General features: G+C 41.3%; 1 protein-coding gene across 9 annotated transcripts in view; it reads right to left on the reverse strand.

Annotated features, from left to right (window-relative positions):
* Positions 1-15,984, reverse strand: part of celf5a (cugbp, Elav-like family member 5a) — a 173,980-nt gene that overhangs the window by 24,570 nt on the left and 133,426 nt on the right. For 7 of the 9 annotated variants that reach the window (XM_044044276.1, XM_044044281.1, XM_044044280.1 and 4 more), the window contains exons 4-5: positions 10,070-10,198; positions 5,980-6,059 (exon numbers count right to left, since the gene is read on the reverse strand). In XM_044044276.1, the coding sequence (XP_043900211.1) occupies positions 5,980-6,059; positions 10,070-10,198 (209 nt within the window). The remainder of the gene's footprint in view (positions 1-5,979; positions 6,060-10,069; positions 10,199-15,984) is intronic. The other 2 variants (XM_044044284.1, XM_044044282.1) reach the window with 1 other exon arrangement.

Consider the following 15,984-nt stretch of genomic DNA (forward strand, 5'->3'; position numbering starts at 1 on the left):
TTTACGATCTGCATCATTAACTTTATTATGAGGTTAATCTTTGGGAGAGTCCAGGACAGGCCAGCGCAGCACCAGAATACAGAGACACTGCATATTTTAACTCGCTCTCAATGTTCCTGATCTGCTTCTCTAATTTTTAGACAGGTCCAATATTTATAATCTGAGCACTTAAAGCTGGAACTTTACAATAAAGCTATTTTCAATTTAGACCTAGACTGGAGTGTGTCTCCTTGACTCATTCACACATGGCATGTGGTGAATTGACCTGTCTGTTCGTATAAGAGCCTTGTGTTATTCTCTTTCATATTCCTGAATGTACATCACACACTCTGCAAAGATTTCCTCCATACAGGGAGTTTGCCCTCCTGCTGTTTTTCCTCGGTCCACCTGAATCATATGGCTTGTCGGCTAAGCATCCGTTGCCACATGTGTTTATCTCCTAGCTTTTAGGCTTGTCAGAATATCAGTGAGGATGATCTACAATGCTATACAGAGAAGAGGATGAAGTGTAAGAGTCTCATTAAAATTTTAAGCTGCCAAGGGTGAGCTGAATCCCCCTGCCAGGAGGCCCCCAGCTACCTAGAGAGCCACTGAAGGTAGGGGAGTTAAACAGGGAGGATACAATGGCACTACAGAGATTCAGAGCCACGTGAGGAAAGGCTGCTTCTTTACAGGGAGGGTTGGTGTGTATCCATGTAGCACTCCACACTTCAAATAAATAAATGAGACAATGACGCAAGCCCTGCTAATATAAAAAGACATTGTTATCCTTACAGAGCATGCCAAAGTCAAACTCAGACTCCGGTACTTGGGAATCTGGGTAAGTTCAGCTTGGAAGTTCAGATTCACAAGGACAGGAGGTGTATTTGCAGTTGGAACAGCAGATTTTTGCTTATGTCAACACCACAGCTGGGCTTAACTGTACCTGCCTGTACTGTGACAAAATATGGCTTTCAGGGGAAATACTGAATTGACAGTGTTCTCTGTACATTGCACTGGCTCTGTTCACTTCAATTTATATTTAGTTTTTGTTGTTGTGGTGGTATAAACTTCCTAAAAAAAACTCCCAGAAACAAATATCTGGGACAAAACTTTATTTACAAAAAAAATATTTAAAACGACAGAGCCTTACGAGCAGGATTTTTAAATCACTGCTGACAAATAACTACCAGAATGTAGTGCCACTTATGCTACACTTTTGTCCACAACATATTGAATTATCTTCAATCATACACTAAAATTCTATATGATTACAGTCCAAAACCAGAGTGTCTCTCTTTAAACAACATAAGTGTGTAGCATGCTGCGTATAATTTCCTTTGGGGCTTTGGGTGAGTTTCATGTTTGTTACACAGTACATGCCAAATTATCATTAAAAATGTATTATGCCTTTATTGTGCCCCAACCAACACATGGTGAAGACAGTGTTATATTGACGCTGTACAACTATAGGAATTACAGTATTCAACGTATATAAATGTATAGCCAATAATTCATGCACTTGCTTTGCTTATTACTGTATTCTAATAAGCCATTGCCACCCATTGCTCCACCCCAAATACCCACTGAAATCATATAAATGTACATCCTCTGCGAGCCTACAATAATGTATGACTATAATAAATTAGGTTATTAGAATGTAAATTTCTTAGGTGGAAAACAGAAGGAGAAATGACAGATTTTAAATAAATACGACGTTAAAAATATAAATGCACAGCATTGTTTAATGAGTAGAAACACACCAATGGATGGTCTTTGCGAAACATGGACATTAAACCTCTACATCTCACTGAATACAAAATGAGATCATAACTGAAACATGATTTTACACAATCCACGCATTGTTGGACTTTCCGTTCTTTCATTTTATTATTATTTAAGGCAGTAGCATACGGATCTGTACATTAAAACAATGCGTCTTGTTGAGTGTTAAATCTTGGCACTCACAGCATGTTCATGCTCACTCTTTGAAGTAATAGAGAAGATGCAGCAGCTGGGGAATTACATTTGGATGCTTTTTTTGCCCTTTACTACTCCGCGCTCTCAATCACCATGCTCTCTCTTGTGCAAACTTTACCTCATTTGCTTTCCTTTGTTCTGCTCTTATCCTTCCATCATCCAGCCCCAGTGTTTCTATCTCAGTCCCTGTGTCAGCTGAAACAGCCTCAAACTCAAGCTGAACTGATGCGGGTATGGAGTGGAAAAAATAATCACCACGGAGCTGTGGACTTGACCTGCATCCCCCTCGTCTCTGCATAATTCTGTCCCGGGACTTACTGCCTACACAGTCTTGCCGAATCCCAGCAATTTGCTGTACAGCTCTAGCGTTTAAATGTTTAATTGAGCCACTCATACCCTGAACTGTGTGTGTGTGTGTGTGTGTGTGAGAGCCATAGTTAAAGGAGGCTGAGGAATGGTATTGGTCTGCATGGAAGATTGGGGTCTGGATGCTGAGAAAATGATGGGTTAGTGTAGCAGGAGATCCAGTCAAGGCTTTATGTGGGACCTGCTGATGCACTTATATAATTCATACACTTACACTCTTGAATCATCATTCATGCACTGACATTTGTAAATGATATATATACCAAATATCAAATAATCATTTACTTTATATTCATCGCAAACATACAGAGATGAATACATTAAAGTATACGCTTTCCTGTTCATGGTGCACATACATTAAGTGTATCTTAGTATGCGCTGACCGTCACTAATGTACACACGCTCCACATATGTGCACACTTTTCATGCAGATTTCCTCACTCCTTCCCAAGTCACACATACAATACATACAAAATGCCCACTGCCCTCTACATGAATAACACAAATGTATGCAGCTCAAGTCCTGTGAGCTGGAAAATAAGATCAAGTCAGGAAGCCTTTGACCCTCGCCTGTGGCTGTGTGAGCATGTGACAGTCAAACAGAGAGAGGAGGTGTGCAGTGTGAGTGTGTGTCTGCACGCGCGCACATGTGCATGTGTGTGTGTCTTCTCGGGCATGCAAATGTGCTACCCACAAAATGCTTCGGTTTGTAGATGTTTATGGATTCACACACATGCGCATATGTGCATGCACGTGTGCGTGCGTGTATATATATATTCATAACCTCCGACAAGTCATCGTTCATGTTTTGGAGGATTGGCAGCAGATCTATCATATCTGCAGTAGTTAGTCGCAGAGTTAATATTTACCGCATCTCAATGTTTCGGCTAGCAATGCTACTGGCACAGCTCATGGTATTATCTCTATAAGTGGCCACAGTCATTGGTCGGACATTGGATGCACAAACAATGAATTGCTTCTATAGACCTCGATGTGTGCTGACTTCAACGATTCCCTTTGCTCTTAGGCACACAAATTCACTGAGCAACGCGTCTTAAAGGCGACATAGACCGGAAGCTCCAATTAACACTGTGTTTGTGTGTGTATCTGTGTCACTACCTCGTTTATGAAACCCTAAAGTTTCAGAACAAACAGTTCAGCCACTGCTGAGAAAATAGGGTTTTATTGTTTTCCTGGGCTCTGCGAAGCGGATCGGCACTTTCGGTATGTTGATGATGTCATCAGTGAACCTCACCACTCCTCTCACCACCGTAGTGCCTCCTGGTGCGGGCACTAGTCCGGGCAAATCCGGTTGCGTACATTCAACTGCAGAAGAAGAAGAACTACTCTCGTTGTAGCTGCTGAGATGCAGAGCATCCACCGTTGATACACCGCTGTGTATCTGAGAGCTGGCCTACCTATTACGTCACTTCCAGGTACCTGGCCAATCACAGGACAGTGAGAAAGCTCTTGTTGGCTGGCCAATCACAACACAGTCCACATTCTGGGGGTGTGGTTTTGGTCTGAAACAGCGCGGCTGACGAGAGCGTCAGTGAGGAGATATTTTGATCGGCTCGTTTGCAGCGACTAGGAGGTTTTTAACCATGAAAACATGTTAATATATGTAAGTAGACCTCCATAACTAACTTATATGTGTGATACAAGCATTCGATGTCACCTTTAAGCAAAAAATGAAAATGATCTTTTTCCCAAAGTTTCTTGTATCTGTCACAAATGCACCTACTATACCTCTTTCAAATTAAAAGCACTCAAGCATTTCAGTGAATCCATTAATTGTTTTAACACTGTTTTACTTTGAAATATTTACAGATCCAATGGATGCCAGTGAATTCACCGCTGTTTACAGAGACCTGGCATTTAGTTGAGTATTTAAAGAGTATTTTTTTTTTCATTTTCAAAAGTAAACTTAAGCAGCAGCTCTGCAACAGTGCAATCACTTCTGCCAACTTCACACACTGCATACACATTTAAATATGACTCCCAATACTGTACATGCAACTTTGGTGTTTGGTGTTAAACAGACACAGAGGATGTCTGCGCCAAGGTTTTTCCAGGATCTCTGCTTCACTGATTGACTCAGTGCTCTGGGAAACATTGTCCTGCTGAGGCCTAATGGTCAACTGTTGGTCCGCTAATGTCGGCAAAGCAGGCACAGTGTGCCCTCTCCTCCAGGAGCCACAGGATATGAGATGCTGATCAAATTTCTATAATCAGTTTACCAGAGCAGGAGGCATAAATCCTGTCAATTCACTCATTCTCCCTCTGCCCTCCCCCATCTTCATCTTTCACTCCCTCCCCAACTCTCCCTCCTCCCTTCCCTTTGGCCCCCTGCTTAGATGAATAATTCAGCAACCAATGTGGTGAAAGGTGAAGTAAACAAGTCCATTGCCTAATATCCTGCCAAAAAGAGACCTGCACTAGAAGAGAGCTAGTAGAGATGGGATGGAGCATTCGAGAAGGAGACTATCTAGTCCAGGTTCTTTCCCTCTGACCCGCAGTCATTTGCACTTAGATTGACTCGGACATTGTGCCAAAATGTCACAGCTGGTTTCTAGTGCTCCGCTCTGCATCCCTCTCTTGAGCGACACTTTGGCAACCATTAATAATAAAATCCTACAGTGAAACAGAACACCTGTGAGAAGGGCAAGAGATCAGGGTCCCTGCTTCTCTGAGACGAGGTTTTCCAAAAACAAAAACGAGGATAAAAGCAGAGTATACTTCAGGCCAATGAATAATATGGGAAGTGACTTTCATTCCGCCTGTCGGATGTCACAGAGAACACTTCTTCTCAGAGTAAGGAGCTTTCTCTTTGACACCTTTCAGTATATGGGGTCTGTGTTAGAACACTAGATACATGACATCATCTGTGCTCAGAGGACACACCGCTTACATAACACGCAAACGTAATCTCACACTGACGTTATATTCATGGATTATGCAAGCAGAACTACTGATTGATGACTCTTCCAAAATTCAATTATCGGGAAATCAGATTCCTTTTTTTTTTGTTGTAAGTACCATGTTAATTAAAGAGTCGGTCTGGTTGTATCTGTTTGCAAAAATGTGAGATATTAATGAGGATGGCAGCATTTTTCAGTTGTTCAAGACACAGTTTAAAGCATCAGAGGTGCTCTCTTGTGCTTTAAACATTGTCTTTGTGCTGCATAGGTGCTGTACGTAGGGATATTATAGACATTGTGTATACAAAGGATGTTGCCAGGGATGTTTTAAGTGACTTGAAAAAGGACAAGGGGGGGGCCTACACCCAACCAAACAGAAACAAGCTTCTGGCCTTTGTACGAGTTTGTGGCTTTACAGAAAGTGTGCACACTAAATAATCACTGGGTGCTGGGCAGAAGTGAGAAACTACAAGAAGTATCTGCAGCACAGTTGCTGAGAGCAATAAGTGGTGAGTGAACACTTTTTCCAATTTTTAGTTTGGGGTTTTATGTAGTGTCTCTTACTTAGCCAATCAAATGAAGTAAGGGCTTTCTCACAAAACTGTGATTGCCTTGAAATAACAAAATCATCTGTTCTCAAGGGCCTGCAATAGCTGCCTTCTGTTGTGACATGGTGTGTGTATGTTTGCATTTCTTTTGTGTTTTAATATTGGAGGGAGAGAGCGGTACTTACTGGCATGGTCTGGCTGCCGTGGAGGGCACTGATTGCAGACTGAGCCTCAGTGTGTGTGGAGAACTTGACGAAGGCGCAACCTGGAAGAGAAGACAAATGCACGCGCGCACACACACACACACACACACACACACCGTATACAGTAAATGCATTCAACTTGAGTGAAGTTAAAAGCCTGCCATATATTAATAAAGGATGTTGAATTATATTTGACACCACAGAAATCACTGTGCAGTAAGAGGCTCTCATTGCACAGCAGGCTGCCCCACTCAGGGCATTAGGCAGGCAGACAAGCAGGCAGAAGCTTCAGGCTAAACATTGCACTGATGAAGCAGAAAAGCATGCTATTTAGCACCACATGCCTGTCTGTGCATATTAAATACTAGCCAAACTGGCTATACTCCATGTTTTCTGGTAGAAAACCATCCATTTGAGAATGCAGTAAAGTTTATTGTCTCCACAAGAGCATGCTCTGCTCATTGTTTGTGAATATGACGTATAAAGCAAACAAAAAACACTCTTATCAGTGATGTCCTGCAGGGTTACTGTCAGTGGTAGATAAAGTGAAAGGTTGAAGATGGCTGTTATGGGTTTACAAAGTGCATAGTGCTGTCACACATTACATATTGAATTATTTACTGAAGTAAAGCTCCTGCTGAAGTACTGGGAATAGATGTTATGGACATTATGAAATATATTATATTTTGATTCAAAGCTGTACCCTTTGGTAAATTGAAAATGTATGAATTATGTGCACTCTCATACTTAAGCTTCACCCTGCCTGAACTGATGTAATACTTCTTAATATCTTTAATAGTTTGATAAAGATACTGGTAAACACATTTCACAATCATTTTATTGATTATATAACCCGTGACAACACTGATGTCAGAATTATATTATGTATATATCTTAAGGCAGATGTTTTCCTGGAAGGACATGATGAAAGATCAATCTTGGCTGTCTTTCTGTAACGAGTGCGTGGTCTCGCAAATATGATGTTTTCTGCAGTTGTTGATAAACGACATCTTTGTCTATGTGTCCTGTTTAAGAGGGCGGACACGTGCAGATGCAAGACACTTGTTGTTATGATTGTGAACTGTCAAATCTGATCTGTAATTAATAATCTGAATTGAGTCAGATTTGAACCATGTGACTGGTAATATGAACGTAGCCATAAAGAGTGAATGTAAGTCTGTTGCAATGAGGCACCAGTAATATCCACTATCTCCTCTTATAATTATACCCTATTTCACCAAATTTTATTTCAAGTTTCTTTTTTACTCTTATTTAATCCTTTACACATTATTCTTCTTATCTTGAATTCTGCTTTACCCAGCCGCCCTGCCATTATTCGCTTCTTAATGGGCTTTACCCCTGTGGACACTAGCAAGTCAAGATGGCCATTCAGCTGTCAAACCATGGCCTCCTATTGAGCTATGGATAGAAAACAGCTTGAGTTTTGCGTGATCCATACAAGGACTTTGCTACTGTGTACGAACTATATGCTGCTATAATTGGATATGTAACTCCTGATGGAATAATTGGTACATAATGCATTGCCTGAACCTAACCCTTCACAATGAGTAGATGAGTAAATGGCACAACATATTCTGCTATCGATTTTACTGTAGTAATATAGCTGTATTTTAGTAGCAACAGACAACCTTTGACCTTTCCCAGCATTTTAAAGTGGGTTTACAGGTACTTTCTTGACAATATGTGAGAGGAAAAAGCATGTACACTACATGGAATTGTCCTAGTTTAATTTCTTAATAAAATATGTTTATCATATCAAGGAAAAGGTAACTAGAGTAAGGGTTGGTGTCAGGGTAAACTCTAATCTCAGTGTTTTTGTAAAGGCAGAGTAAAACACATTCATAGTAAGTAAATGATTAAGTAGCCATGTTCTGTTACTTATTGATCTGGCAGAAAAAGCAATGACTGTTTTGAGCCTAATCAAGTTTGACCTTTTCACTGGTTTTACCTCCGTTTCACACTCATATCACTCTCCATCTTTGCCTCTTTTTTTTTTTTTTACTTCCTGTGACAACAGAGCGCTTTCTTTAGGCAGCTAGTGTTTTCATGGTTACTGTGGTTGTTCTACCATCTGCCATTACTGTGCGAAAACTACTGATTGCTACTGGGAACAAAACAAAAATGCAATGCTTCTGTTTCGATTGTGCAATGTCAGATGCACTTTATTTGTGTTGTGAGTCAAGCCTTAGTTTTTCAATGACATTTCACACCCAGTGGAAAAATTGAATAGTGAACTAAGTGTGAACTTCAGTCCCAGACGCCTGATGCAAACTAAGGAACTGGTCTCTGGTCTGCCTAAAATCAGTGGTCTTGGACCGCTTGCAAGTGAGGTAGGGTGCAATTCATCACGAGTGTAAAGTCAATTTGCACTTTTCACTGTAAGTGGAGCATTTACAGCTACAGTCTCAGTGTTCTCATCCACAGTGTGGAGAGGGGAGAACCTGGATGAGAGCCGCTGATAGATGGAACTGAGAACGGTGCATCTATACTGTGGGTCTGAGAGGTCACAACTCTTCTTCCTTTACACATAATAATTAATATTTACACATTTATTAACATTGTATATATATATATATATATATATATATATATATACATATATACCTCACCAGAGAGCACCGCAAAACTGCAGACTCACAGTTGAGAAACAGCAACAATTTGGCACTCCACCCTAGAGTGCCAACCTGTTGCCAGCCGGCCTAAATGTGCTAATCTACCTGAGGAGGATGAAGAGTTGAGACCTCCCAGATCTGAAGGATCAGCATTAGTCCTCTGGACTCTGTTATGCCTATCAGTGGTTCTCCTCCAGATTTTCTCAGCTGCTCACTGGGGAATATGGATAAAAAAAACACGGAGGCTGTAGCCGCACGCTCCATCATCCCATCGGCCACCTCCCGGCCTTTGGTGCGCAGATTTTCCCCAGAGCAGCAGGGCAGAACATTAACCTGCAAATGTTTCATGATGTAGAAATTGCACAGGATTGGTCATTTTACCAGCCTACACGTGTGACCAATATGTGAGCAAAATGTCTGTCCACATGACTCCACTGTCCACTGATTTATAATGTATCCAATTTCTATCAGTGGACTGAAAACACCCTCAGAAAAGAATGTGGTTTGGTTTCACAGCACGCACATGCACACACACAAAATAATATATTTGTAACATAAGCAACTTATACAAACACCACACGCTGAAAGAGTTGACACTGCAGATCTATAAAGAGGGATGCCTCTATTCTTACTAATCCCTTTGCCTTGTGCTGCATGTCAGAGGGAATTGATGTTTTCAAAAGTTTTTTGGCTTGTCTTAAGGCCTACATGATAGCGACACTAAAGTACCTGAGTTACAGTCCAGGCCTGCTTTACAATCATATAACAAATCTTTCACATTAAAGCTCATGGCTTTGTAACATACAGTATGTAAATATACCATTTTTTACCTGAACAAGACTGAGAGTGTGAGATGGCACATTAAAACTCCTTACCTGAATCCTGGCTGTTGACGTGCTTAACTGAGCACTAATGTAATGTTTTGAACCCATCTTTGATTTATTTTAAATGATCTCTCCATGTACACTGTCTTTAATCAAACTTTTTTTTTAAGACTGTTTATTCTGAATAATAATTTCCACAAAAATACAATCATTTCTCTGCCTCTGCCAAACATGTCTAGTAAACCAATTACACCTTATAAATCAAAATGTGCAGCATTAAAGCGCCAGTGTGTGACTTCTGTTGCCAAGATGTAAAACGCATCACTCTTTGTCACCACACACACAAAAACAAAATATCACCCTATACTGAGAAACACAGAGCGAGTCAAATGGAGACGATCAGCATTGTGTCAAGTCGTTTGACAATGTAACAGACATTTGTTTATACTCAAAAGTTATTCACTACGGCTACCAGGATGTTTGGAAAATCCAAATAGACCCACAACTGATGCCACATATATTTCATGTACCAACAGCTGTCGTGGACGCTCAGACACACTGTCAGTTCTCTGTCAGTGACCTAAATAATGATGACATGCGTATCAGGGCTCTTACCTTTGCTATTTCCGTCAGGGCCTCTTAGGACCGTACACTCCTCGATGACTCCATAGGGTTCAAAAAGGCGGTAAACATCCTCCTCAGTCTGTTGCTTGTTCAGCATCCCGACAAACAACTTCCTGTCTTCTGGAACAAACAAAGATATGAAAACATAAATTAAAACTTTGAGTGCAATTACTTTGACTTCCACAGAAAGAAAATGGATTTACGGTTGCCTTGGTACAGTAGAGAAATAGTCTGTTGAGCTGGTTGAATTTCAGTCACATTGTATTATCTCTTCTCCAAGACTGATCATTTTTAATCTCCAGTATAAGCGGGTTCTGTCCCATATGGGCATATACAGTATACTGTAGCTGCTGGGAGTAAGTGAGCGGTCAGGAGCTGGAGGGAAAGAGCAAAGAAGAGTAATAAAGAGGTGACACACACACACACACAGAGAGAGAAAGAGGGAGAAAAGACAATGAGAGAGAGACTTTGGTCGTTTAAAAGCACCAGGGGCTTGAGGCAATAGCACCAACCTCCTACACACTGGCTAGAAACTCACTCTCTCACTCACTCTTTTACTTACTGTCTCCCTTAGTCTCTCTCTCTCTCTATTCATCTGTCTCCCCTTTCTCTTTTCCTCCTCTTCCTTTTCTCTCGCTGATTCTACATTTTTACCCTTTTCATTTTTTTTTCCAACTGCCTCCCTCCTTCCCTCTCTTTATCTCCCTCTGACTCTACTAATTGCTGCTGATCCAGTGTTTTTTGTGTAGCCGGAGAAATATTTCAGTGTGCTCCTCGGTGAACAATGGCGTGTCTCTCCTGTGAGCAGCAAAGGCTGGGAGACATGCCATGAATAACGCTGACTTTTCAATAGATAGCCTGTATGCTATTGAATCCTGTTAAATGCTGTGGGATCTGATCTTTACCTTGACCTGTCACACTGTGTTTACTGATGTTCTCTGGCCTTGTATGATTAATGCTACTGTGCACTGTGTCTCTGGTTGGCAGTAGAAGCATTAAAACCTTCCCTTTTGTGCAGAGTGTTTCTCCAACTCTGACCTGTGAAGTCACAGTGGAGAGACTGAGTGAGAGACAGGACTGTCAACCACTGTCGTGAATTGCAGAGTGGCATAAATCGCTGTCAGAGGTACTGCATCGTGTCAGGGTGACCTGTGATGACTACTGAGTATGTGTCGTGTTGCTGTCGTTCCCTGACCCGGACACAAGATGACACCCACATTTCTGCAACAGGCACAGTGGCGAGTTTATGCAGCACCACCAATAATCCACCTTTAAAATAATCACCTATGTCAGAGGGTTGTCTAGGGAGGGGCTTCCATAGTGCTGGCTCCTTATTGCAAGTGGCAGGATCAGAGGCAATGTATCAAAATGGAAGTGATGCAATGTGACATCTGTCAGGGTGGATTGGAGAACATTTATCTGCAAAAAAAAAGGAAAGCCCTGAACTGGAAAATGAAAGGCCAAGATGGTCCTTCCTTTTGCTGGAGGCAGAATATAAATTCTGATGTTGGATGTGGGAGATGAGCCCAGGAGAGGGGGGAGGGGTTGACTGCACAAATTTCTCTAATGCTACCACTCGTCTCATATACAGCGAGAGAGTTACACAGAGCAGCCTATATGCAACCGCACGCGTCCTTTTGCGCTCCCCTACTTTGGCTCTAACTGCCATGTTCAAGTAGATGATGGGGTCTGACAAGTTTGGAATTAATGCATGACCTTCATCAATTTCATATGAGCTGCACTCTGGCGATTACATGATAAACAGCCCACACATGGCATGCTATAATATAATATATGATAGCACATCCATCCTTCAGCTGAAAGACTACTAACTGGTAAGTCACCTCCAGCTGAATGAGAAAATATTTATAGGACTCCAAGTATAACAGAATCATTGGAATAATAGTAAATCACAAAATAAAACCTTACACATCAATGTCGTGATCAATGTGTGTGTGTTTTAAAATAATATCCTGAAATTTAAAAACATACAGGAGTTGACTACAATTTAAAAAAAGTCTCATTATATGATTTCATTTACAGCGATGGCATTTACTCAGAGTTCAGCATCTGTGGCTGAGAGAGAGAGAGAGAGACAGAGAGAGAGGGAGAGACAGATTTAGTGCGTGTTATGAATGTGCTCTGAAAACAAGCTAACCATGCATGAAAACAGATCATCAAGGCGATCTTGTTCCACAATCCAAGATTGTGCCGCGGCAGCTCTCAACTAAAACGCTACCTTGGGAATTCAGGTCTCGTGTTCATCACCAATAGAAACATAATCTTATTTATCTACTACACTGTATAGCACAGCACAGCCGGGGCGAAAACAGATTGCAGACATGGGCGCAAAGAAATGAGTCAAAATTACAAGTACGATACCCTTGCCCACCCTGACACAGACGGTTAAAGATAACTGAGCTCTCACTGTTAACTATCGCTAACTACAGTGTATTGACTTTTTCTTCAGGGCAGCTATTCTTTGCATTAATATTGTGTATGTGCTGTGCAGGCTACAAAGTAACTAGAATTACTGCCTTGCTATAAGCGATCAGTCAGTCAAGTTGCATGTTTACATTCACACCTGCATAGACTAATATATACTGTATGTAGTGTATTTTTGTGGCATCATTTTTTAAGGTTTTCCAAAAATATCATGAGAATAGGATTGATAGATGTCTGTTTGGACAACACTAAACTAATTAAACAGCTGTGGAGTCTCACAGAGACATATGAGCTTGTCACGTTCACTACCTTTTATTAAAATGATGGCGCTAATTGCAAAACTGTGTCTAGTTTCTGCTATTTTCTACTCTCACTCACTCTTTTACTTAACTGCGGAACTGCTGCTCACAGAATAATAACTGTCTAAAGTGTCGAAAAACTGTCTGAGTCGGAGCATGAAATCCAGACCTTTATCTTCCTGCAGCATCCACATTGGCCCCTTTGATCCAAAATGGGATTCAAAATGAAATTAGTAGACGCAACAGCACACAAGTGCTGATTGTATATCTGCAGCTCAAATCATCTTATTTCATGTAGCATTCATCTTTACGTCATTGATGCATAACAATCTCTGCCCAGTCACATATTCAATGTGTGGAAAACTGACACCCTTAACTGCAGGAAATGATTTATCTGTACAAGTAAAACCAAACAAAACATGCACCTCGGCTCCATTTATGCTTCACTCACCGAAAGATGATAAGAATGTATCTGATTGAATCATGTTTGTAGCTCAGTGAACTGAACCATCAGACTCACTAGAACTTGATTAGAAGTGAGGGCTGTTGTGGGTGACTCTTTCTCTTTTACAGTCTTCAGAAACAGCTGAGTCACCCTTTTGCTACTCTTAAGGTGAGTACCCTCTACTGTGTAGATGAATAGAAACCCAGACAAGGAAATTCTAAGTTATTTTTACGCAAAAAAAAGGAACCAAGCGAACATTAAGACAAACATAGTAGAGAGCAGCATGGTGCTTTATTGTTTAAAGAGAAGTGCCATCACCTAAACAATTTAAGGGTCTAATAACCACACGCAAGTTAAGTGATAGATAATAGTGAAGCATGCTGGCACTGACTGCATTTACAGCTCACTCTCACATTATCCAGCTTTATTGTGACACACCAGTGTTGTCCTGCGTTTCACCCCCATCATGTTTTCATTTACTCAGAGGTATTAAACATATGCTTGTTTGCAATAAATGCCTCGGAAATTAAACTCCAAAATAATGAAATGGCTGTGTGCTGTCTGGTTATACATAGTGAAGATTACTGGGACCATTTGAACTCTTTCTGATCAATAAAAGCATTTCAGTAGAAGTGCGCCGGCGTCTTGTGAAGTGTCTGAGTCGCTGCACGCAAGCAAATTAAACCCGTCATATTTCATATCTCTAATCTTCATGCTGTAGTCTATATAACTATTAGGGCTCACGCATGACTTACAACACCATTGTAATTCTTTGCTTACACACATGCTCCAAAATCTCGACACGGCACCCTCTTTTATTACATAATGTACGATTCTGCTACAAGTTTGAAGAATCTAGTTGGCCATAAAACACACATACACACTCTGCACAGCCCGGCACACAGGAGACTTATTACTGTATGGTCCATGATTACACTGCAGACTGCTGAGGATTTTGACAGTGAAATGAGACTTACTGAATAGTAATAGGGCAGGGTGAGAGTTTTGAGCAGCAAGAGAAAGAGAGGGAAAGAGAGCGCCAACTGAATCACAGATATAGTAAAAGAATATGAGAGAGGGAAAGAGAGAGAGAGAGAGAGAATGTGTGGGAAAATGAGAACAACGTGCCCATACTGTAAGTTGCTGTGCATACAGGCCTGCAGTCCTTGATAAGCCAGGATGGATGAAATAGGTGCACCACAGGAGTTGGTAAATCATTGTCAGGGGAGGGGAGGATGAGGAAAAGCAACAGTGGGAGGAGAGTGAGAGAGGAAATGATGGGAATGGGGGTGAGGGGTGGAAACAAAAGTGCCTGAGGTGGTCTCTGGTTTTCAAATTTTCCTTCTCTGTCTCTTTCTCAGTCATTGCAAGTGGAGATGGAGGGAGAGAGAGGGATATTGTGACAGAGGGCATGAGAGTGCTATAGAGAAAAACACTTGTCATAAGGATGGGGAGGTTGCTATGACAACTACTTATACAGCAGGCTGTCAGTCATGTTTCATTGTTGTGTTGCGAGAGGAGGAGAGGAATGGGAAGGAGGGGTTGAAGAAGGGTCATTTCTCCATCTCTCTGCTAAGCAAGATTGCAAATTTGACTGTTCGGGTTGGCGATAAGGACAAATTATGAACAATATTAGCTGGTTGATAAAAAGGAACAATAATGAATGGATAAATATATTAAAACCAAATGAGATAACATCCAGGCAGAAACAGGAGCCCTGAGACACCATCCAGGTTTCTCATTTGGAAGGAAGATAAGAACTGGAAAGAGACTGTGAGGATGGAAAGGATCCACTATATTAGAGCTTGAGACTGTAGCGTATTTCCTTGTCTAATGAAAGAAAAGGAAGAAGGAATTAAAACCACTTTGTAGCTGGAATACCAAACATTGTGACTTCCTCTCCCTCTTTCACAAGCCTATTATACTTCTCCAATGAGCATGGTGTAACACAATAACAGTGTCAGCATGTGTTCAAGCTTAAAAAAACAAAAAACACACAGACAGAATGGAATGAAATTAATTAACCCTAAGAGATCACAGTGCTTAGCCAGTGGAATTTAATCCAATTTATTACATATAGGGATCTAACTAGGGCTGTGTTTGCATTAATGAGATGATGTGTGTTAAAGTGTGTACAGCATGTGTGTGTACATGAGTGTACAACCTTCCATGTTCTGTTGTGTACAGATGTGCTAAGGTCATCCCTTCCCATCCTGTGTATACAGTCAGGGATTAGAGGAAGGCGTGGCAGAGACCATCGAGGGAGGGAGTCTAAAGCTTGGCACAGCCTTGGAGAAAACCCAGCCAAATGAACTTCTGAATAATGAGCCTTTCATGTGCTGCATTATCACTGGGGAGAGGACAGCCATGTGTTTTGTCATAATGCTGGAGCCACTTCAGACAAAACAGAAGGAACCCATTAGTAGGTTCCACCAGTGCACCTTCAGCCGGGGAAGAAATGTGGGTTGGTAGAATAGATTGTTTACCAATTTCTAAAGTAAATGAGCACTCCTGTGAGTATGTGCTGTATGTGCAACTGTCTTTTGAAGTTTCCATTCTAACCCGCCAAGTTGACAGCACAAACTGTAAGGCCTACCATGCACCGTGCCCCTAATGAGGTAGCTTATTAGCGCTGTTTCTCTCGTACCTTTCCGAGCTGTTGCTTGGTAACAGCACTGCAAAGAAAACAATAATACGGTTCCCACCTAAAAGCCGTC

The sequence above is a fragment of the Solea senegalensis genome, linkage group LG14 (genome assembly GCF_019176455.1).
Source record: "Solea senegalensis isolate Sse05_10M linkage group LG14, IFAPA_SoseM_1, whole genome shotgun sequence".
Taxonomy (NCBI): domain Eukaryota; kingdom Metazoa; phylum Chordata; class Actinopteri; order Pleuronectiformes; family Soleidae; genus Solea; species Solea senegalensis.